Here is a 24595-nt window from a genome sequence, read left to right as displayed (position 1 = left end):
ACCCCCCCAAAAGAAAACTCTGATTGCCACCCACACTGACAAGGTGTGGACAGCACTTGTACTCTTTAAGAGGAAGTTAAACAGCCTCGATGAGCAATGTCCATGCTCTTCAATCTGAAAGGGGTCCTGTATTGGCTCAAAGGTAATCTGACTTTTTAATCACTAGCAGGCAGCTATTGTGTGCAACAATGACAGTGAATGGTTTGTCTGGTGTGCTCAAACCAGAGTGCTTATATTTTCTGTCATGCTTGCAGGTTGCAGATGTGTGACAGCTGCACAAGCTATTACTTCCCTTGCCTGTAGGTGGCACAGTTTGGACTGAACCACAGGTCTGGATGTTCTTTGGATGCTTTGTACTAAAAGCAGTTGTTGTCCTTGTTAATAAAATCTGCTGTATAGAGGATGGATTTCAGGCTAGCATAAGAGCATTTTTTCTGAACAACATTCTATTTTCAAAATAATAATAAATGTATTTTTATATATTTTATAGTAGTACATCTAACAGAATACAAGTCTCTGTCTAGGCCTCAATCTCATTATTTTCAGTCTAAAATCAAGGCCAACAGGAAATTACCACATTTTTGTTTGTGTCTGTGGCTGTACAGACACTTTACAGCATTGCTGAAGAAATAGAGATATAGTCTGAGCATGAAGGATATAACAGACACTACAAAGGGCTCAGGGGGAGGAAGGAACAAACATCATCTACTACAAGACGCCAGATGTCAAAGTAACTTTTTGGCAAAGAAAAGTTCATTTAAGTTAAAGAGGCAACATAACCTTTAATTCCAGGAAGGTAGAGTTTGACAAGCAAATCACCATTAAAGAAGCAAAAGGATCAGTATCACCTTAATAGGCATAAAAGCAAAAGGGCTCTATTTTGGTCCTCAAGGTTTTTCCTTACAAGTGTCTTAGGCCACAAGTAATGCATTCTTGTGTGGAGACGTGATTCTGAATGTGCTCCCAGCTTGCCTTTCATCTGTTACACTTTGTTGAGTGACCAAACTCCCCAACTGTTGTGCCTGTGCTGCAGGACACTTACCATTTATGTTCATGGCTGGCAACAACACGGACATCTTGGGTCGTCTTCCTTTATTGTGGTTGGTGGCAGGAAGTAGAAGATGATCCTAAGAGCAAAGAGGACACGGTCATCAAGAGGGAAATACAACTGCATCTGCCAGTTGCTGATCAAGATTTGGAGCTGAAGCTATGACTCATTACAGTAGACCTACTGAAGAGGTTATAATAACAACTACAGTTTATCAGTGCTGCAAGGGTCATCTGGGAAGGTTAAAAGGTCCGAGCCCTCTCTCATCACAAAACACTTTTTCGTGCCTCACCAGATCGGCTAAACAATAAAAACCACTCTAGTTTCAATGCCTTCACCTTGGGCTATTTTGGAGCACTTATTGTACTTAATCCACTACAGGTCTGAGATCAAAATGGAATTTACCAGCAAAGTACTTCAATTACTGGCACTATTTAAAATAGCTTTTGTGCAACTCATTAGACAATGGGAGGAAAGGCTTTACTCTGAGCACATCCTCTTGGAGGGAGTTGCGGTGGAGAGGAATGCTAATGTGCGAACACACATGTGACCCACATACACACACAGTAAGGGTGGCATTGAGCTGTAGCTCGATAACAGATTAAAAGAAGAATGACTTAATTGATTAATTAAATAATAACTTAAATCATTTAACTGAGGTAATAATCAGATTTGTGAACTAAATCCTGCAGTATCTGAAAATTGAGGAATGGATTTATTGCACGTTTCGAGGCAACACAACAGGCAAACAAAGTAAAACAGTAAAACAAAGAGTCTCAAAAAGCCCATATACTCTACCACAACCAATGAAAGGACCCAGCATGAGGAAATTTCTGCTAGAAATCACTGTAGAAATTAAGAATCAAGAGACTAAATTCAGACAAGAACCGAATGGAATTTAAAAAAAAGAGATGGGCCATCAGAAGATACTCTTCTCTCAGTTTGAAAGGAAAGTCTGACTGCAACAGTAAAATGATCAGGATTACTTAAGAACTTTACTATGAACTGATGAAAGAGTTGCTGCAATTTTGGACAAAAAGCACCTTTTAGAAATGTAAATTAAGACCGGTAACTCCCATGGTTTGGTATCCATCATCTGCCAGAATGGAGCTTTTTGTGGCTTTCCAACTCCCAAGAGACCAACTGAAAACTGGTTAACTCTATCACACTTGGCCGGCAAAGCTCGCTCCGGGTGAAATGAAAAATGAGGGGTGTTAAGGTGATGACAGGCATGAGTATGGGCTGAGGTTGAGAAAGGGATTACAGTGAGAAGATAGGATGCAGCAATGTAGAAGACTTGGGATACAGGGTTACCAATCTCTCACAGACTTGCACAAAAACTGCTTCTTCTGAATAAAGGGTTTGGTGTGTCACCCGCTCATGGCAGTGTAAGGCATTAGGAATAAGCTATACGCCACTAAAAGGAGTATTATAATGCTAAAATGGAAATGGAAGAGAGGGTGCCTTAACTGCGCCTGGAGAGTGGCGAGAGCTAGAAAACACAGAGAACATTTCTGCTCATCATCAGGAAACAGACAAGCTTGTCAGGCTAAAACAGCTGTAGCTGCCATGACAACAGGTGAATTTTCCTTGATCCTTATTGGACATGGGCCACAGTGAAAACAACCACTGTTTCCACCACCACACCTCAATGCACACTTACATAAATCCACAGGTGCTAAAATAGCACAAGAAGTGAAGCAAGACCGCAAGATGACGGTAGAGTAAGAGCAGTTCCACAGTTTTCCATCACCTCACCTCATTTCACACTTACACAAAGCCACAGGTGGTAATGTATCTGTTGGGGGCTTTAAGCAACCTTGACCTAAGTGTGACCATGTCTGAGTGTGCAACATAGTACAGAGAGTGACCTCAACTACTGGCCAGGGCAAGAACAGACCATGACGAACTTTATGAAAAAAATTTTGCCTGGAGGGACAAAAGACAAAATTGGTAGAGATTGGCTTTAAAATCTAAACAAATTCCAAATTTAATCCAGAGCTTTGGCAGTCTTGTAATAACATACTGAATGGAAAAAAAAAAAAAAAGCACCCCCGTTTTTTTGCACACACACACACACACACACACACACACACACACACACACACACCCCCGCCCTGAAACCCAGGAAACAAAATACAAGCAAATAAAGGGACTGAAGAAAAAAAAAAAAAAAAAAAAAAAAAGAATGACTAAATAACAGGTCGGTAATCTATGCTCTTCACATGGACTATGTCTTTGCTGTGTTTTCGTCATACTCAATAATACATGTCTGATTACTCAAACTCTTTCCTGCTTACTAAAGCCAGGATAAGTTCACTTCAGCACTTAAATTACTGTAAAAATCATATTAAAAAAAGCAGACATGTAGTTCAGGAGGCAGGGAGAGAATTAGAGAAAGTCAGAACAACATCTATCTATCTATCTATCTATCTATCTATCTATCTATCTATCTATCTATCTATCTATCTATATCTTCATGGAGATTAGACAATTTATTGATTAATCAACCAAAGAAAATGAATCACCAACTATTTTGACATAAATTTAATGTAATTTTTTTAAAGCACAAATGCCAAACATTGTGTGGTTCCAGTTTCTCGGTTGTGAAGATTTTCTGTGTTTCCGTATCTTAAGTGATCGTAAACTTAATATCTTTGGGTTTTGGACTGTTGGCTGGAAAAAATATGCAGTTTGAAGACGTTAACTTTAGCTTTGGAATTTCCCTCTATTTTCTGACATTTAAAGATTGAGTGGTTTATCAGTTGATTGAGAAAATAATTGGCAGATTAAGCAATAATCATTAGTTGCAGGTCTACATCTTCATATCAAAATAATCAAGACTTATATAAATAATTATAAAGCTTATTGTCCTTACTTTTTGTCAACAGGTCAGTAAGGTTTCAGTAGCTTTTTTCCCCTGAATGTTATTTTCTTAATTCTAAGATACAAAGTGTGACATTACTTTTATATTGAATAAACGATAACACCTCACTTCTCCCCCACAACGCAAAGCTGCTAGAAACTGAAGGACAGCTACTTGACCTGTAGAGGCCCTCAGATGGGGTACAACATTGCTACCATTGTCCCTGCTGTCACCATGCCAACTCATAGACGGACCTTTGTCACTTTCTCAGAGACAAGGGGTCTTGATCTTTGACCACATACTTCAAAACTCCCACCCCACTGAGTAATCCTGAGGATTTAAAAGCTTAATATCGCCCAGAGTATCTAGAGATTCTCCATGTGATATGAAATACAATCCAGCTCTTTTAAAAAGCGACTAAATGCATGCTGATTCAGGTTTACGAGGCTGTTTGTTAGCTAATACTTTTAGGATAACTGTAGAAGTAAATGTGTGTTTTTTTGGCACAGTTCAGTGGCAATAGATGGAGCAGCAAGTTCTTTTAACAATGAAAAACATACTGTAATGGATAAAACTCAAAGCAAAAAGTTTCCCCTTGCAAAGATATTTTCTTTTTATTTGGTTAGCATTTGAGAACAAAGGGATGTAAGGCTGAGAGCTGTAAAAGATACAACTTTTTGGGAAGAAAAGACTATTCAAAGGAAGCAAACCCAAACTAATCAAAGAACTCTTTCTGAATATGCTGTCTGTGAATCAATTATATCAAGAGAGAGAATTAAAAACAGGTTTGGAGTTTCAAATGTGGAAAAATGATTAAAGACCAAACAGATTAACAGTGACAAATGGTCATGCCTAAAGATCTAAAACATGGTTTCGATGATTGCAAATTGGACTGGAAAAGGGGTCGTTACATCCTTCGGGCATGTTCATTTCATCCCTTCCACCACTCTCCACTTTCCTCTCAAATCAACCCACCCTGTTGAGGAAAAGACCCATTACATATAATATATGATTCATAGGTTACTCTAACTATAATTCATTAGTCACTTTTTATTGTCAGTTTGGGAAAAGGAAATCTCATGACAGGCAAAAATGGAATGAAATTTAATTAGCGTTGAGCTGTGAAAACTTCCCTTGAAATCTCCTCTAATGTAGCTTCATGTGATCAGTCAGCCACAGTGTCAGATTTAGTGCGGAGACTGTTTCCCTTCTCAAATCAGTGTCATGCCCCAGTCGAGTTGAAACTTACCCTGCGGAAAGACACCACGTAGAAAGTATCGCCACGGCGGTTGATCTCATCAAAGAAGTCACTGTAGGTGTGATGAGGTGCGTAGTACACCTGCAGCTCACTGCCAGGATTCCTGTGAGGAGATAAGCAATTACAGGATTGCAGATAAATATGAAGAACGCTGAAAACACTGAAAAAAAAATATTCAGAAATGGGGAGATAGAAAAAGGCACACACAACACTTTCTACAGACTAGAGACAGACTCTACTGCTGTGGTCAGGTCAGCATGAATGGTTCTAAACATCATGTATGCAGTGAGAAAGTCACAGATATGTCAGGCTTTAAATCTGAATTTTCTGTGTATTTTTTTTATTTTCATTCTAGCAAACCGGTGGCCATACAGAGGTCAATTGTTGAATTTTTCCTGTATTGTCTTGTTGGTTTGGATGTTTCATAGCCAGAGTTACAAATAGGACAAAAAAACTGTAGGTGGTCATGAGAAACAACTGACTCCATCTGTCTGATCTAAACCACACAGTGTAGTCCAGGGCAATAGGTTCTTACCGGCTGCCAAATCTCTGAAGCAATGTACAAGGCTCATACTCTAAAACAATGAAACATACCAGTTTGTTATGTCTGCAGTTGCTTTATGTAATGGACTAGCAAAAACACCAATCCAGTACTGCAGTCATCTACTCCAGCGGATCCCGCTGACAATAAACACTCCAGTCTGCAACTCAGGTTTCCACTCTCTCTGTTTTAGTTTACCACACAGAGGTGGTTTACCACACAAGTCGTAGTTACTGTGTACTGGTTCTGATATCTGCAGTATGGTCTGCCCTCTAGTTGTCAGAAACTGCTCGATGCAGCTTTAAAAACGAATGAGAATTGTTTGGAAGAAAAATAAATGAAATCTGAAAAATGATTGAAGTGTTTGAATCTGACATAAATGCACTGTAACAGGCCTTTTACTCACTTTTCCTCAGTAGTTTCTGTGTATTGGACGGTTAAAATCTGGGCAGCCTCCTTATTCTCTGTTTTCTGTTAGGAAAAAAAGAGAGAATTAACTATAATCGCTTTTATAATCACATCAAGTAACCATTAGCGAAAGAGCACGATAAAATGCTGGCAACACTGTACAACACATAAACACAGACTCCACTCAAAACATTACAAGTGACCATCATATCAAAACAACGAGACATCAGCACACACATTCCAGTCCCAAGGTCTTCTCCTAATAAATCACATGTAGTTCAGAAATCTTAAGGCTTAAACTTTTCCTGTTCACATCGAAGAGAATCATTCAGAATCATTCAAATGAGCAGACATACAATTTAAAAGTTATTCATTAATCATGTGACTTGTAGAGTTTCATATGTCAAAAAAAAAGTGTGTGTTTAGTGCTAAAAAAAAAAGGAAAAGCTGAATTCAGGTGAGAAATACACACATCTCCCTTTCTGTTTATAGTAATATAAAGAATGGCTGTATACTAAGCAGGCAGCTCTGGTAGATTGGACTTACTGTGACAGAATTTGAAAAAAAATGATGGAAAAAAGGAGCAGGGGGCACTAATCCTACAGCTCCCCTCTAAGTGTTGTGTTTACTTTCTCAGGGCTGCCGGATTAAACTCAGCCCAATAAAGAGAAATGGGAGGCAGAAAAAGGGAAGGTGTGAGGAGAGGTGAATCAGTGGTGAAAGAAGAACCCCAATTTTAACTGAAATTAAAGGCCAGAAATATAAGTGACGATTGGTTTGTATGCTTTAATGCCGACATGAGCATTGTGTACATTTTTGCATGGACATTTGGATACGTTTTCCTGTTTTCCCAATCATGCCGCTGTGACTTACCAGAATGGTCCTGGTGGGCTTGTGATTGCTGTTAGTCATTCGTCTGGATTTGGTCTGTTGCACTTCATGACGGTGGACCCAGCCCCTCAACTCATGGGCCAACCTGCCATTCAAAATTAACACAGTGCTTTTTCTTACATTTTAGGTAGGAGTTGGTTGATTTTGTGGACTTGGAAGTGAAAGGAGGGGGAAAAAAATACATCTAGGAAATACATTAAAGAGTTCATAGCTTACTCAATGCACTTGGTCCTGTTAACAGGAGGCTGGCAGGGGGGAGGAGGTCTGAGGAAGATGGGATCCTTCACCACCATCAGGGCCTTATCCTCAGAACTAAAACATAGAACAACTAGAATCAACACCTCGCGGTTGTGTGCCTCTGCCAATCAGGCAAGTTGCAGGAAATATGGTCACAAGCTCCCCTTCGTGTTACAGCATTGAATAAAGGCTACACGTGTTTTTGCTGAACATTATGATGTCACAGTGAAGTTGACCTTTGACCATTTGGTAAAATGTCCCCACCACATCATTTTCCCCTATTAGACATTTGTGATAAATGATGATGGTGATCTTCGCCTTTGACCTTTGATCACCAAAATATAATCGGTTAATCCTTCAGTCCAAGTGAATGTTTGTGCCAAATTTGAAGAAATTCCCTGAAGGCGTTACTCAGATATCACATTCACGAGAATGCATACATATGTATAGACGGACGGACGTCGTGAAAACATAAGCAGGGCGGAGGCAGGCAGAGACTTAAACGAAGAAAACGTTGATTAGTTTACAAGGATGTTCGGATGCTTTCAAATCAGTGTAACAAGTTCACATAACAAACTGGGTAAAAAAAATATATTTTCCACATGTTGAATACAAAACTGAGGGCCAACATGGCTGCTTGCCCTCAAACAGATGAAACCCCCAGAGTTAATTTGGTAAATGATAAGAAAAGGGTGCCATAAAGAAACAGAGCATTGCTTCAATGTGGGGGCAATTATATCTCTGTTGAATTTAATTGGTTACTAATGAGTTTTATTTTTACTTGACATGTGCAGAGGTGGCACAGCTTCACTCACTGAATGTACAAAGCTCTGTGTGGTATGTCCACATGCTGCTATAAATCCTGCTCAGAATGATCATAAACACGCTACAGAGAACTGAGCAGCACCGCTCAAGCTGATTATGGACAATGATTGCTCAAATACCTTGGTTGTTACCATAAAAGGGGTTTACATTTGTTAGCAGCACATGGCATGACATGTCTCCTCAGATGTTGCTGTGACTTTAATTACAACTGTTATACCTCTCTGCGAGTGAATGATTATGTAGCTTGAGGTGCTGATGTAGACTGTCCACAGTCAGTGCCCACCTGCAGGGGGCTTGTTAAGAAAAACGTCTGCCACCGATGTAATCCCTCCCCTGGGCCTCCCTGAACTGAGCCAAAACATCGACTACGCCTCGCGTTCCCGTCTCTAAGCGTCCTGGAAATGGTTCCGCGAGACAACATGTCAGACCACAGAGGCCTGATCATAACTCTAAGTGAGGGGCCCATATTAACCTCCCCGCACACACACCTTCCCGTTCAGTGGAACCCCAAGATTAGGTTGCATATCTCCCCCATCGTCCTCCTCCTCTGCTGTGTTTGGTGCCGTCTCCCCTTTTGTAAAAGCTAATGTGTTCCTTCCTGCCTGCGCAGTCGGGAAACCTGATACCACAGATGAATGGTTTGTATTAACATGTGACATACCCTACGCAGAGATCTGACACAACACAGGCTAGCAATGCCACGCAGACATCAGAAGCTCTGACCACCTTGCAAAACATCATTTTCAAAACACGGGGGTTGCAGGGAATGCACCAAACAAGAATGTTATTTATGCAATTTACAAATGAGACTGCGGGGCCTCAAGTGCATTTAAAAAAAGAAAGAAAAACATATAACGCTTTAGAAAAATAAACTGTTACTAGCTATATAAAGCTGGATGTCAAACAAGGTCTGACCCCAATTTCCCACCTTGTTACTCAAAGGACAACTGCTAGCCAACTAGCCAGGGGCCTGGAGGCATTTGAAAGGCATTCGTTTGGACAGAGTTGGTAATCTGCTGGCGCATGTGTTTACACATGCTGTAATGAGCTGTACCAGTTCAGACTGAGCCCAGGCACAGGTGCATCCTGGTCCGCTGACATGGTGGTTAAATACAGTGTTGTGAAAGGTGTTGTGGGGGTTGAGCTCATTACCTGTCGGCTACGTCGGAGGGGGCGCTGCCCAGGGGCTCGGGGCCCATCACGACCTGAGTTTCTGCCTCTGGGGAGAAGGCCAGCAGGTGTCTGCCGCTGTGCTGCATGGAAACTACTTCCAGCTTGGAGCCTGGGCCACCCTGAAACAAACTGACGAAACACAGGACAGGTGAGGTGAGGAAGAGAGACAGGTGAGGTAAAATCAGGACACTTGGGATGGATGGAGGAAACAAACTGAAGAGAAGAACTTGGTACTGGACTGAAATGACCACTGAATTCCATGTGGCCCACATCCTGTGCACAGGAGGGTTTTTCGTTTTTAGCCAAGCAGCAGAATCTGAACTCTGATCTAGACTGCATAACCCAAAGCACGCTGCCGCACACACACAAGCAAAAATACACACAGTTTCTTTCAACAGTACTACTGCGCTGGGTGGCATTTTCATTTCAAAGGATCTGACCTCAAAAGCGGGCATATTTTACATTCCAAAGGAGAGCCTGAACACAAAACACAAAGATGTGATCACAGGTACAGACGCACACACTAACCCAGAGTTTAGCTACCGTGAATACCGCTCAAGTCGCAAAAGCAAACTCATTCACGGGTCCCGAGATCCTTTTTCATGTTTAAGCTCTAGAGAAGAAGTGAAAGAAGACATTCCCAGCACAGAGCACACGCTTATTATCAAAGCCAACAAGACCAACGAGTCGATGTTTGCATCACTGCAGAGAAAGTTATTCCCCGGAGAAAACAAACATTTTTATAACATGAGAACAGAGAATCAGTCATTACAGTTGGAGGTGGACTGCCAGCTTGAGTTTGAGGTATTACACAATCCCTCCATCTGCTAACTGGGTGGAATCAAGCTCTTTCTCCCCAGTGAAGTTTTATATAACTCTTAAATTGTCATGATTGTTAATATTACAGGCACAGATAAGAAAAACTGCCATATACAAATGTTTTATGCTTCTTTTGTGGCCTGAAATTATTTTCCTTCTACATTTCTAAGTGGTAAATGTTTACACCCCACCCACCCCCACCCCCACGGCTCAGCAGGTTGTTTCAAGGTTTATTCACCCATTAGTCACCAAGTCCCATACACTCTGGCAGCAACATCAGAGGACTGGATCGTACACACAAGAGCAATATGTCATGGATGAACTGTTAATTGTCGGTTGTTTTAACAGCTAGATCACTTTCAGTCAGTGCAAGAATGGTCTTGTACAGCATGTGCATTACTGGACTACATTACTATGGATTGTACCACAAGGAAACAAAGTCAGAATTAATAGGTTTTTTTTTATTATTAATAATAAAAATGATATTAAGGAGCCAGTTGGTGTGAAAAAGACAGACAGATAGTTATTTGTCAACTTTTATTTTTAGGCCAATGCGGTAATAACTGTGTCAACTGTGTTATGGATGAAGTACGTTCTGAGGATTAAGAAAAAAAAACATATTGCTTCAATGGGAAATGTTCTGCACTGTTTTCAATAAACTTTTCTTTGTGCAATGTCTTATATTAGAGGCGTGTTTCCCGCAATGAGTCATGGGGCTTCCCATTTGTTTTCCTCCAGTGATCAAATACTTGTGCATTCACAATTAGAGCCACAGTATCTGCCTTCAGTCTTGTTCTTTTGGTTTGAATTGGATTTAAGCCATTGGAAACTAAATCAAATTATTGTGTTAGGCACTCAAAGGCACACCGAAATTCTCCGTCACATGCTCACCTCATTGGTCCAACATTAAGCACGAGGAACACCAAAACTGCCATGAGACACACAGCTCTCCTCTTGGGTGCTGTTGTTTTTAGTACTGTGTTCTGCTGGGACAAGGAAGGAATTAAATCACAAACTACAAATCACAGGTATAAATCACATATGAATGCATAGTTTGTCTTTCTTGGTTCAAGTTTTGCCGTGTTACTTTTCACTCTTTCACACTCGCATTTGGACTGTGCACAGGCGCCCCTTATCTGTGCAGAAGTGTAGGCTGTGTGCAACAGTCGTAGCTTCCAGCCTCTCACCTCGCTCAGCAGGCCCTCCAGCTGTCTCTTGAGGTTGCCATTCTCACACTTGAGCGCCTCATTCTCAGACAACGCCACTTTCAGGCGAGCCTCCAGCGAGAGCAGATACTCTTTCTTCTTTTTCCGAGATAGGGATGCTGACTCGCGATTCTTTATCATGCGCTGCTGCCTCTGGGACAACTTCGACTGCAGTGAGAGACACAGGAACAAAGACAGAAGAATAACATTTGGTGTAGGTTATTACTCATGTCAAGACATGCATTTCATCTTTCATCCACTCGACACCTATCCAAACAGGAAAAGGGGGTAGTTATTGTGAGAATGCGGTGAAATGACTGAGCCACCTGTTGGGCTGTAGATCATAGGTTCCTCTCACTAGTGTGACATCATGTTTATCTATGCACTCAAGGGAATTTTGTTAAAATGGCTTTTCATTCATTAAAAAAAAAAATCTGTGTGACACCATCCAATTAAGAGTCAAGAAGGAAAATTTGATATGCACACAGTTAGGCATGTGAAACAACATACCACAGTCAATCTAAGATACGTAAATACTGCTGTTTCCATACTAGAGCCTTAACATCGCCCCATCCTTCATACTCAGGATGCGGAACAAACCCCTTAAAACAAGAAGTGAAAGAAGACAAGAGACGTCTGAGCAGGGGACGCTTGCATGAGAGAGAAACAACCTGTAAAAAGACAGATGGCATAGTGAGAAAGTAAATGGAAGTAAGAAAGGGGAGTGCGACATAAAAGCCAAGGGGCAACTGTGTTATTCTCGCCGGGAGAACTCCCTGGCTGCTGATGCTCTAGTTTACTACGGTGACAGAATAATAAATAGACATGTTCAAGATGTGTCGCGGGGGTTAATGACACCCCTGCAACAAATCATGGCTTTAACATCGCTCTGAAGAGCCTTTAAGTGCACATGATCAAGCTTCTGCTTGAAAATATTTACACCGACATCCTCTGAGAGGTCAACAGGTCTCATGCAAGGCCTCTGTTCTATACGTGAAGAGGGATGTGTTTACGGAGAGTGTCACTCTTTGAGAAATGGGTTCACATTGGAGACAGATAAACACTGGGGCACTATGTATGCTATAGGTCTGAATGTGAAAAAAACCAAGTCCAACCATAGTCAGTCTTAATTGCTGTAATTAGAGTCTTACATGCTCAAGTTAATCTGCAAATAAATAGATGGTAATCAACATTTTTCTGTTTAGATTCCCTAAAAATGTCTATGCATGGCTTTCTTTCACATCAGCATTGTCTAAAACAAATGTAAAAATATGTATGTAAAAATAAACAAATTAATGATTACATAAATAAATAAGAGCAGTTGGACGTTTGTTTCCAGTAAGCAAGAGCAGTGGGAAGGTCAGTGAACTGAGAACTGAAATGACCGTGCCGCACGTTAACACACATAGCACATATCTTCACATGACCTATCGCAAATGAACACAACCGATGGCTGTGATTACCTGAACACCTTCATTGTTCATGCAGTCCCAAGCTACCCCTCTGCTGCCCTTCTCCAAACACAAACACCCTCCCCGGGGTAAGCCTCTAAGATCCTGGGCCTAATAGCCCCGCTGGTGATTAAGTTATTTGGATCCCTGTATTTGTGTTCTGTCTCCTGAGAAACCCCTCTGTCTCCCAGCCCAGATCTGGGAGCTGTGCCACTAGCCTGAGCCTGGGAACGCTGCAAGTAAGCAGTTACCAGGGAGTGGAGAGCAAGGGGACTTCACATCGGCACCACAATGAGGCTGAGGAGCAAAACGTGGGGCAGGGGGCAAGAAATGGCAGAGTGGCATTTCTCAATAAAAGCCAAATGAATGGGTGGGAGGCTAACACTAAGACTGATTATAACTCAAACTATTTAAGAGTCGGTGGGAAAAGTCAATGAGAAACAAGAAATTGCTGTGGTGCCCATTAGGAGGGCACATGCCCCCAGCTGCTCATATAGAAATGCACAGTGGCCAGCTGCAGACAGCTGTTGGTACACTGAGCCGTCCTGGGTGTGAAAATGTGTTATTTTATGATGCTCAACTACTTCTAAATGGTGAAAGCAAGAGGGTCTGCTGAGGGTCTACTCTTTCCATCTTTTTTATTCAGCATCCAAAGGGTTAGCCCATCCAAATGGAAGAGGTTTCATTTAACAAGTCGCCTGATTTTACTGTACGTCATAAAACACCTATAACTGTGGCATGTGCTCCACAGGTGAAATAACTGTCAACCTGTGATATTTGATTCTTTCTAAGAGCTATTGTGCTACAATGTGCTATAATTCACTTTTTAGGCACTTGGTTTAATAAAGTCTGTATCTTAAAACCTTAAAAGTGAAAGAAAATTGTAAAAAGTAAAATTACAACAGAGCAGAGCCAGATTATTTTTTACTTAACAGCTGTTATTTACATTGTGATATTTACATGTGGAGAAACTGTTTTTTGTTTTTTTGGGGGGGATAAAACAATAAATAAAAATCCCCTTTATATACAGAAAGTGGGGACTTCCTTCCTGCCTTGCATTGCCAATAAACATTCAACTTAGTAAAAACTTAGTATCCGACACTGTATAAGCAAACAATGTTTTTTTTTTTTTTATCTGATGCATTTACAGTAGTTTTCCACAAAAGCAAGCTTTACATATTATAACAACAGCAGGCAGATGTGGTGACAAAAACATGAGATCAAAATCCATTGAGCCAAAATATTCAACCACTGTGTCGTGATACTGGGTGAAAAACAATAAGATGTAATGTTGTTACACCCCTAGCAGCTATGAGAGATTTCTCCCTGTATGAGTGTTGAATTACGAGACTAAATAGTGAAAATTCAGAGAAGGATCCAGAACAGTCTGATGCAACCCTTTCGATAGCTGTAATGTTTTTAATCAACCTCACTTGTGGCTGTCCAGGAAATATCTGAAGGTGATTTTTTTTTTCCCTCTGACTCAACTAAGCAGTCCAATGTGAAAACACACAAGGCAAGACAAAATGAAATGCATCAACTTCTAGCCCAGATATAGGAGACCCCTCTCTATCCAGATTCACTGCATCCCCCCCGTAAATCCTCCTATCCAACTAATGGGACGATTTGTTGAGGCCTGCAATTCCAGGGTGGACTGTTTTTCAGTCTAACACACACACACACACACACACAAACACACACACACACACACACACACACACACACACACACACAGAGGTAAATCTCCGGCTGTGTAGGAGCCCATTACATTACAGTGGCCCAATCCCTGATGGCTGTTTACAGCTGTCGCAAAATGCTTCGTCCTGCACAACACCTGTCTGAAGCATGTAATCGTTAGCAGCCGTTTAACACCCAGGCTTATATAAGCTAACTATAGGCCAAAATATAGTACCATAAATAACATGTGACACACACACACACAGAGACATACTGTACATACAACATGCAGGAACACCTGGCACAAGCATGCCATCTTTAACAGGCATTTTACACATCCCCCCAATCCACCAAGTCCACCACTGTGCTGCAGCTAAACCACAGTGAGGTTATAAAGTGAACACAGCTGCAGCAGTCACACAGTGTGACACGGCTCAAGAGCTTGTCAGTGGGCCGCGAAAACAACTCTAAGGTCCATTTGAATCACTGCATAGTTGATGTTTTCTAAAATCTAAATAGTTTTTTCCTGGAAAAAAAAAAGTCCATTATTTGTCCATTTGCTGAAATGCTGTTCAGTGACTAAACTGTCATTTTTTTTTAACTTTCACTGCTCTTTAGTGAGACGTTAGTTGAGGTGTAGGCTTCAAAAATCTAGTCTTATTTTTCTCCTCACAATTAATGTGAACAGTCCCTCCCCCTTAATCACCTATTGTAAATTTTATTGACTTGGTTAGCTTTACAAATGGCTGAGAGACATATTTATTTTGGCCTCTGGGGTTTGGAATTCCTTGACGTTTCTCTCGAGGTCTGGCACAAAAAGTGCTTCTCCAGACTCATTTATGCCCATGATAATTGGACAAGTTCCTCTTGGCCCTTTTGAGGGGCCGACTATTTTTACAGCCAGAGGTCAACCATTACCATACATAAAACAACAACCACTTGTGAAATATCATTTGAGGTTAATCATTAAAAAAAGCCTGATGGAAAGCATCGTTAATGTCAAGATAAATTAAGCAGTCTGGTAAAAGAGAGCATTCTGACTTTAGGTTATGACTAATGTTTTTTGTGTTCATGAGTAATGCAGCAGGGTCACACAGTGACCTATAAGATGATAATAGCTGAAAGTTGGATCGGTTTTCTGCAGTCTTCCCAGTGTCCCCACAGAAATCACTACAGATGATTTAGGTGACACCAATGTGACACATCTGGTTCTCCACAATTAAAAAATCCAAATGATGCGTCTTTGCAGCCCGCAGACAGCAAATGGGAAACACTGTGAAAGTGGAAGTCCTGCTCACAAAAAAAAAAAAAAAAAACCCAAGACAAACAGAAGAGGAAGGGAGAACATGTTTCTCAACTCACTAAAAGGTCAGACAAGAGCAAGCCATCGGGAACAGTTGTGCTGGAGACCGAAGCCTGAAACAACAGTGAAGTTGCTGAAAGTCACAGCATCTCCATGCCTGCGTAATGGAGGCTGACAGTTCAGACTAGAAGAAGAGGCATTCGCAGTTTATTCAAGCAATAAAGAGAAGGAAATCAGAAGAACAAACCAGCCTCAAGCCTTTAAAAGAATATGACAGACTCTCCCACCCAAAATAAGACCAGCACACACAAAAGATGGGGAGCTTTTATTGACAGACCACAAGTCTGTACCATAAACAAAATATACTATAATTGAGTTTTCTTTTTTAACTTTTAAATCTGTGGGGCAGTCCCTGCTGCAGTTAATAGTACCTTATTCAATTCCCTGAAAGCTCTGTGCCGCCCTGTGCTGTCATTACACAGACCTACGAGAAATGAATGTGTGAGGATGAGAACGACTGAAGCTCAGGAGACTGTGTGTGTGTGTGTGTGTGTGTGTGTGTGTGTGTGTGTGCGTGTTCACTTTGCATGTTTTTGTGTGTGTATTCTGTCCACTGCAGCTGTCCTGACATCACCCCTGATTGCAACACACAGAGGGATCTCTGTCGTCCACACAGAGAGTAATGTCCCTCTGTGACACTGTTCACACTGTCTGAACTGAAATTACATAACATGTCTATCTTTCCAATAAACCCCACAGGTACAAACAATGCAGAGACCAATAATGATCATCCGCCGGTTGTTTGTGGTTCCATGACTGTATTGTGGAGCTTCAAGATTCACTGATGTGATTAAATTTTTAAAAAGGAGCTCACAAATAGATGCATCTCTTTTAAGAGTCATAACAAATAAAAGCAAACTTCAGTTCACAAAAAAACATCAGTTTGAATGTTTAAAACTTGGAATGACATCATCTAAACATGCTGCCGTTTTTCTTACCAAGTTCTGAGGAACTATTTTTCAATTACTGAGTGAATCATTCATTTTTACCTAATAGATTTTGGCCTATGATTCCTGCTATTTACTCACTTTAGAGAAATGACATTTGTATCGTTACAGACTGACATGGTCCATACAGTTAATGACTTTTCCTTCAATGTGGAAAAATACATTCACCAAATAAAAAAAAGGTATAAACTTTTTCCTTCAACATTTTATTTTCATATTATATCCAGAAATTAAAGTTAATTGCTTGTGAAATGAAAATAAATACTAAAAATAGGGTAATATGAGAGTGTTTAAGTTGGATAACATCCAGCCCAAGTGTGAACATGGCAACCACAACATCATAGTTACATAGTGGGCGAGCGCATGCATGCCCTTGTGGCTTCTTATAGGCATGCAGTTGCATGCAAGTGCACACAGGCAAGTCCTCGCATGTCGAACACAACTGTTGAAGGAGCTATTTATTCCAATGAGGATGCGCCATCATATATTTTTAGTTAGGTGCCAAATTACAGGGTATGAACTTCAGAGCATATGAGCCAAAAACCCAACAGACTAGAGGAAGACAAATAGAAGAAGAGGGAGAGATCCTATGAGAGCACGCCTATCGCTGTGGTATTAATTAGAGTCATGTGTGCTTCTAAAAAGTTTGACATCCTTGTCAAACACTGTGGTCGACAGTTTGTTTGGGCAATCAGATGTCCATGACGCCACTTCACTTCACATATGTAACTGTATTCAATCTTACTGTCTTTCGTAACCATACAGTGAACAGGTCCACTAGAGATCATGTTGCACCGAACTGATAGTAAGTAAGTATTATGTGACATTGGTAAGTAAGTGGACTGAAAAAATGTTGAGATCAAATCACATTTTCAAAATTTGTGATGGTACATACAAAGCAGTATTTATAAGTGTGTTGGGTGATTGGCAGCTAACATCAAACAATTAAAATAAAGTCGACTATGAGAATATATTAAAAAATAAGATAGTTTTCTACTCTGTTTTTCTCTTTAACTCTTTAAAAAATTATGTTTACACTTTTTGAGTAACTGCTCATAAACACAGGGGCGGACATTTGCCACTGACTCTTTGTCAGGGTTTCACCTTAATGTAGCGCAAACTTTAACCAAATCTACAAAAAATCAGCATAAGAAAACTTTCCATCCACTGCCAATGTGCAAAGATTAAGAGCTGAGCATGTTGAGATTCGTCTCTACTGGATAGAAACACACTGACTGTTAATATCTCAGTGTTCTGCGCCTGTGTGGCAATTATCAGGTAGAAAAACATAAGTGACTCACATCATCATCTGAGGAAGGGGTTCGCAGTGTGACAGAGACCACAGGTGGAGCAGCGACAGGGACGGGCCTGTCCTGGCTGAGTGTTGGCATGGCGACCACATTGCTGGTGATGGTCTGCGGTGTCTGGATCTGTAGCACCTGGCTTGTCTGAGACAGCACTATAGGACGACCTGAGAGAGAGAGAGAGAGACACAACACATAGACACTTTTAATAATCATATTTTCACTGTATGATCAACATCGACTAGTGTTGACTGTGTGTCTGTCAGCTTGTGCTGTTGTTTGTGTGCATGTTTTTATTCCACAATTTTCTCACATATTTCTTCTCTATAACATAAACTTTCATGTTAGTATTTTATACAAGCTGTAGGCCGTATCAGTCTGCTGTTTAAAGAGCCTCCTGCTGCAGATGGTACAGTCCACTTCCTTGAAGCCCCCTCACCTCTTGTGACCTACATTAACCCCTTGTCTTTAATGGGACTCTATGTTTTTAAAGTACAGGTGGAGAGGATGTTTACCATCTTGACCTGTGGTCTTTAACTTCCACATTCCTAACTGAGAGCTGTGTGAATTTTACGTGCACAAACACACATACACATACATGTGTACCCGCATTAAAAACGCATTAAGGCCTGAAAGAAAGAAACTAGCAAAAACTTTGCCAAAACACAATGTTGTCCATGTTTATAAACGTCCTGTTAATGTGGGAGTCTCCCACAATTTAGCTCACCCCTCCCAGTGAGGCTGTGCCAGGAACCATTCCTCAAAACCGACCCAACAACTTTCATCTCTCACACTAAACAACCTGTCAGTGCTGATAGTGCAGAAGTGTTAGCCAGTCCTGCTAATGAATGTGTGTGGTGCCAACGCTCTGTCTTGCATCCCAAGCTCACCATCTGTAAGAACAATTCAAGAAGCTGAAAGTCAAAGGAAATTAAAAGCCTTGGGAACACCTGTCAGCCTGTTTGTTCTTTGGACATACACGACTGCCCAGGTCATACAAGGAAGATCAAATGTGAACTCATCAGTAAATATCTCCAACTTCTTTCTTTCACTGCGATGCATTGTTCCCACTCCTCAGCTCTGAATATTGAGGAGAGCATCTTAACGCAAGGAGACTCTTAACTTAAAACTGAGCAGACTTGACTTGACTTCTATCTGGGGTCCTAAACTTGGATGTCATGGCCTTAACCATATGCCATCTTGGCCATTACCAGGCAGACAAAAGAGCCAAGTTCAAATTCAAGTCGTGAGAGGTTAGATACTCCACCCACTTGGGTCCCACGCAATGACATAAGTATTTACATTGGCCTAGGTGCTGTTGATGTAACACACACACACACACACACACACACACACACACACACCACAAGATTGGTAAACCAGGCAGGTTGGACCACAAAACAAGAGCAATAATGACTTTTATGCACGAAACACACAGCAGCTCATAAATAATCTTTGGTTTAAACGTGGCTGATGAAACGAACCTTCTTGATTGTATATTTATAATGGCTAATTCCCAAAGTTGGATTCTTCTCAAATCAAGCCCAAATTTGGAAATACTTTGGTTGCAAAAAGTAAAATTTTTAACATCTTAATGTCTGTTTTTCTTGTTATTATTTGACCATCAAGTAAAATGATATGGTATGTTAAAAAATAAGGTTAAAGCCCCCTCTGCTGGCCAAGAGAAGAACTGATTGTTTGAGCAAGAATGTCACCAAATTCACAACAAACAACAAACATTACTAATATTGTATAATGCAAATTAAAAAAAGTACTCTCAGTAAAGACCATCACACTGTCCAGTGCACGGGTCTGAGGCAATACATTGTAATGTGAGGCAATGTGTCTTAGTGTGTTTCAATGTGTTGCAGTGTGAGCTCTGACCTGGAGGCGGCGCTGGTTGGATGTTGATCGGAGATGGTTTAACCACAGGCAGCACAGTGGTCTGCAGGGGCTGGATGATGATTGTCTTGGTCTGCAGGGGAGCTGCTGCAGGGGCCAATGGCACAGCTGTAATCAGCGGTTTGGGCTGGATGGAAACTTTGGGGCCAATCTGAATCGGCCTCTTGAGTGGCTGAGCTGGTTTGGCTGGTGCGTGTGTGTGTGCCATGGGATGGGGATGGAAGAAGTCAGATAAGAAAGCAGGGTTTACGTAAATACAAGGAAAGGCTGATTCTGAGTTCCGTTGAGGAAATTTCCATTTACAGTTACAGGGTATTTTTAAGAAATTGGTTTTTTTCGAATAATACTCCCACTCTTTTTTGGATGAGAGACTACATTTATCTCGTTTGTTTTCTTAAACATAGAATTCTGCAAACCCAGAATGTGGTGCAGAATTTCCCCAGGTTTTTGGACAAAGAGTACAAATATAGATGACAGCTGAAAGAGCAGATGTGTGGTGGTGGATGCTGCCTCACCTCGTGTGGTCGGGCTGGTCCTCTTTGGAGCTGTCTTAACTGGGCGAGAGATTTCAGAAAAGCCACTGGACTCTGAGCAGACTGAAACGGGAGACAGCTGCGACTGTGGCGACAGGGCTTCATCCTAGATAAGGAGGCAGAGAAGACTTAGGTCTTGTATCTAGTACACACCTTTAGTGCTAGTCATCACACAGTGACAGCTGAAAATACTTCTGAGATACAATGAATCCTTACAAAGATTTTAATATTCTTTACTCCTGCTGATAAACACACCAGCTATTATGAATCCATTCATACTCTCTGTAATACATGTACTTAAGACACATCAGATATGGATCAAGTGTCCTTGTCAATATTCAAAGAATCAAGGAGACGAATGTGTCCTTGGATTCAGACAGGGTGATCCAGTGAGCAGACAAATGTGTGCAGATTGTGAAGGGGCCAGACAAAAATGTAACCCTTGTCCTTGTTTTGACACGCTGTGAAAACATCTGCCTGCTAAATTATGCTAATGTGGCTGAAGTTGTCAGCACCTTTTATCTAACGAGGGGGCGGGGCACAGCTCAGACAGACAGCAAATTATTAGTTTGACAAGGTGTTTAAGGCTTTTGTTAATAAGTGTCTCAAGTGTGTGTGTGTCTATCCAAAAGCAAAGAGCAGCTGTCAATGTTTGGACACCATCTGGATGAAGATTTTATTTGTCCCAACCATGCACCGAGATGGGCACATATGTAAATACTTACGACCAATAACAAAGGTAAAATTTGCATTGGAAATGCAAGTCAAATGCCAAAAACCTCAGAGGGACAAAGAGTTTTAGACAGTGACTTACTTGTAAGGAGTAAGGGGACAGAGCTTCCACAGAGGCCGGAGAGGGGACAGAGCTCAGAGTGTGAGCAGGTGACAGAGAGTCCACACTCACCTCACCATCTGGATACACAAGGACAAAGATGCAGACAAATGTGTGGCTTATCAGCATGTGATGGCGTGATTTACTATCACACATGAATTCAAGACAAACAGCCTTTATCTACCCTATTCTAAATAAGCATAAGCCACTGCGTCCTGTAACTGTAGACCTAATCAATAAACTCCACCTGCTGTATTTGGATTTAAATCAGAAAGTAGTCATGCAAACAAATCCAAAGTGTTGGGGTTAAGTATTGTCATATTGTACCATATTTCTTAAGAAACATAGTACTGCTACACTTTCAAACATTATGACTGGTGGGTGACTTTAGAAAATCATGGTAATCAACTTGCCACAATCATATCACTGTGCAAAAGCACACATAGGTTACATCATATAAATATTGAACAGATGAACGCTGGACTCTCTTTTAGTTCTGCTCAGATTTCTGTTATTTCATGCTGAAATGTGATAACCATGTTTAACATAGATATCAATGCGTGTTGTTGTACCTGTGCAGGTGCTGCTTGAGTCCACTTCACTCCAAGGGGGTATGTCAATATCAAAGTCCAGATCTGGACCCGCACTGGCCTGAGAAACCAAGCACACACTTTTTAACCAGTGGATGTTATCAGGATGCAAAGTGGAAACAAAAGTAAGTGTCTGAACCACAGTGTTAGCAATGGGTATATCATTACTTTATCAATTTTTAGTTTACGAGGCATGCGTTTCTGCTAAGTGTAGAGAAAACAGTTGTTATGTCATATAGAGTAGGCAGAAAACTCCAAGTTTTCAAAAAGCAGTCAATAAAACTCGTTATTGCCTACAGTTACTGCCTGTCATCTACACATTGTATCCCCTGTCCTTGCATAACATGCTATGCTACCATGTTGCACCTGTCTCAGTAGCTCTGCACCATTGTTAACTTGCAGATTTCTTACTTTTCATATTTCCTATTGTCCCTCTTTCCTGTTAGACTACATTTCAGTTGATAATTTGCATACGGATAGGAAGAGCTACTCACGAAGCAAGCATTCCCCAGGGCCTCAAGCAGCTCATCTGCATCTCCCAGGCTTTCCAGCTCATCGAACAGGCTTATGTCTATGTAATGACAGGCATACGACCCACAAAATGAGTCAAACCGCTTTCAGTCCATTGCAGAGTTTATTCAAAAGAGAGACAAATTATGACTGATGATACTTGGAGAAAATATGGAATGAAAGTAATGAAATAAATATTTCAGTACATCTCCCAGCAGCAAGTGTAAGCAGTCATATATGGCTTTTCATCAATATATGACTGAGGGAAATTCTGAATGGCAATTTTCAAAATTTGGTTTATATTTTATTTTACATTTCAAATTTATATTTCAACTGATGAAAAAAAACATGTTAATCGATAATGAAAATAATAATAGTTACAGCCTTATACAGTGGTGGATGAAGTATTCAGATCCTTTAATAAGCTATGTAAAAGTAAAAGTAAAAGTAAAAGTCCTGCATGAAAAATCCTAAAGCAGTAGTATTAGCAACAAATATTGAAGTATTAAAGTAAAAGTACTGGTTTGCTCCCTCTGACTGATATATTACCATATATGACACCAAATAAATCTGAAAGGTTGTGAGGTGATTAATGGGAGAGGAAAGTTCTCAATATAAAGCATAAATATGTTTTCAGTTTTTGGACTGTTTCACTAACGATTTTTGGTTGTATATTTGGATCGAACTCATGTAAGACATTTAGGGGGGAAAACCACTACTTGGCAGAGCTGTTAATAACTGAGTGTGACCCCAACTACACACTGCTTTATGTAAAACGTCAGGAGCCAAAAAGGCTGGAAAACAACGGTTTTAATCTGTAACAGTGTTTTGTAATTTAAAACCTTGTTATAGTAACCATTGTGTAAAATCTTTATCTTAAAAATGATTAGTAACTAAAGCTGTCAAATAAAAGTAGTGGCATAGAAGTATTGAGCAGCAAAAAAAGGAAATACTCAAGTAAAGTACAAGTACCTCAAAATTGTGCTTAAGTACAGTAGTTGAGGATATGTACTTGGATACTTTCCACCACTGGCCTTATATGTAGGAAATCTGTACTCTACTTATCAGTTTACACATAGTTCAATGTCTCTCATGAACCAATATATAAACATAAACAATATGTATTGTCAAAGTATATACAATAATACACAAAAATAGTCCCACAACAACAAAACAACAAACACTGACATAGTTCAGCATGGAACATGTACTGGCAAAGCTAAAAACAAAAGCAAACAAAAAAAGAAAAGAAAATAGCATGAAAAGAAAACAAAAAAGTGAAGCAGGACACAAGACAACAATACGAAAAGTTGTTGTTGTTGTTGCTGTTCTTGTTCTTGTTAACTCCTGTTAGCTCCTACAGCTTCTTCCAAAACAAATGCTGTACTCCATCTTTAGCAGCACATATTAAACTATGTGGTCCAAATGTGGAGACCATTCAGGTGCCATACAGCTGACACATAATTATTATATATTACATCCAGGCTCAGCAGGTTACATCATCTGACTGCTAAGCCTTGAAGCTGATAGAAACACACTCACTACATCGACCTCAGACTTGTGTTTAAAGTATTTTCTAAGCCGCAATCTTGTCACAGTTTGTATTTTAAGGACACATTTATTAGTTATACGCAGCTAGTAGTTAATTATAGCTGCCTGTACTGAGCTTCCCTGTGTATGTCTTTCTAGAAAGTGTAGTTAGCCGACGCTTACCCCACTCTCCTCCGTGGTCGATGGAGATGATGCCAGCTTCACTATCCATCGCTGGAGATTGTTGATGATTTTCGAAGTCTAACGTTAACGCGGATGACATCCTCGTTTGAATTCATCAGTAAATAATCCCACTGTAACACGTTTCGACCAAGCGATGTCTCACAAGACTGTTCATGTTGTAGTTGTTTGGGTAGGACAGTTTCCGTTTGACGCGAGATACACGTCTGACTTACCGTAAATCTACGGGTGCCACCGAGGGACTAACATGTGAAGCAGCAAAAAGAGGCCCTGCAGGATATTGTACTGTGCAACTGTTGCTGCTCAGCCCTACCGCAAGGCGGAGTGATAGCACTGCAGCCTGCAACACGGTAAGCATGTGCGCCACAGACTTGACCTCTCTTTGCAATGGCACTGAGTTCATGGCAGAGCAGAGAAGAAGCAGTGTCAATAAAATGATGGTGGTTTAAATTGTTATTTTGGGATTTCTTCACTTTCGCATTTC

General features: G+C 40.7%; 1 protein-coding gene across 3 annotated transcripts in view; it reads right to left on the bottom strand.

Moving 5' to 3' along the window:
* atf6 (activating transcription factor 6) overlaps positions 1 to 24328 on the bottom strand; it is a 31774-nt gene extending 7446 nt beyond the window's left edge. The window contains exons 1-15 of one of the 3 annotated variants that reach the window (XM_023408008.2): positions 24094 to 24328; positions 22365 to 22441; positions 21853 to 21931; positions 21263 to 21360; positions 20431 to 20554; positions 19898 to 20101; positions 18011 to 18180; positions 11254 to 11439; positions 10958 to 11052; positions 9227 to 9376; positions 7229 to 7324; positions 6995 to 7097; positions 6120 to 6184; positions 5164 to 5275; positions 1043 to 1127 (exon numbers count right to left, since the gene is read on the bottom strand). In XM_023408008.2, the coding sequence (XP_023263776.1) occupies positions 1043 to 1127; positions 5164 to 5275; positions 6120 to 6184; positions 6995 to 7097; positions 7229 to 7324; positions 9227 to 9376; positions 10958 to 11052; positions 11254 to 11439; positions 18011 to 18180; positions 19898 to 20101; positions 20431 to 20554; positions 21263 to 21360; positions 21853 to 21931; positions 22365 to 22441; positions 24094 to 24193 (1744 nt within the window). In that variant the 5' untranslated portion in view covers positions 24194 to 24328. Of the gene's footprint in view, positions 1 to 1042; positions 1128 to 4502; positions 4891 to 5163; positions 5276 to 6119; positions 6185 to 6994; positions 7098 to 7228; positions 7325 to 9226; positions 9377 to 10957; positions 11053 to 11253; positions 11440 to 18010; positions 18181 to 19897; positions 20102 to 20430; positions 20555 to 21262; positions 21361 to 21852; positions 21932 to 22364; positions 22442 to 24093 lie in introns of those variants that run through there. The other 2 variants (XM_023408009.2, XM_023408010.2) reach the window with 2 other exon arrangements.
* Between the last annotated feature and the right edge of the window lie 267 nt (positions 24329 to 24595).

This window comes from Seriola lalandi, unplaced genomic scaffold (genome assembly GCF_002814215.2).
Source record: "Seriola lalandi dorsalis isolate HSWRI2012SDOR001 ecotype SW California unplaced genomic scaffold, Sedor1 jcf7180002054353, whole genome shotgun sequence".
NCBI lineage: Eukaryota > Metazoa > Chordata > Actinopteri > Carangiformes > Carangidae > Seriola > Seriola lalandi.
The sequence above is the reverse complement of the archived record's forward strand: the minus strand, read 5'-3'. Positions and strand labels throughout refer to the sequence as shown.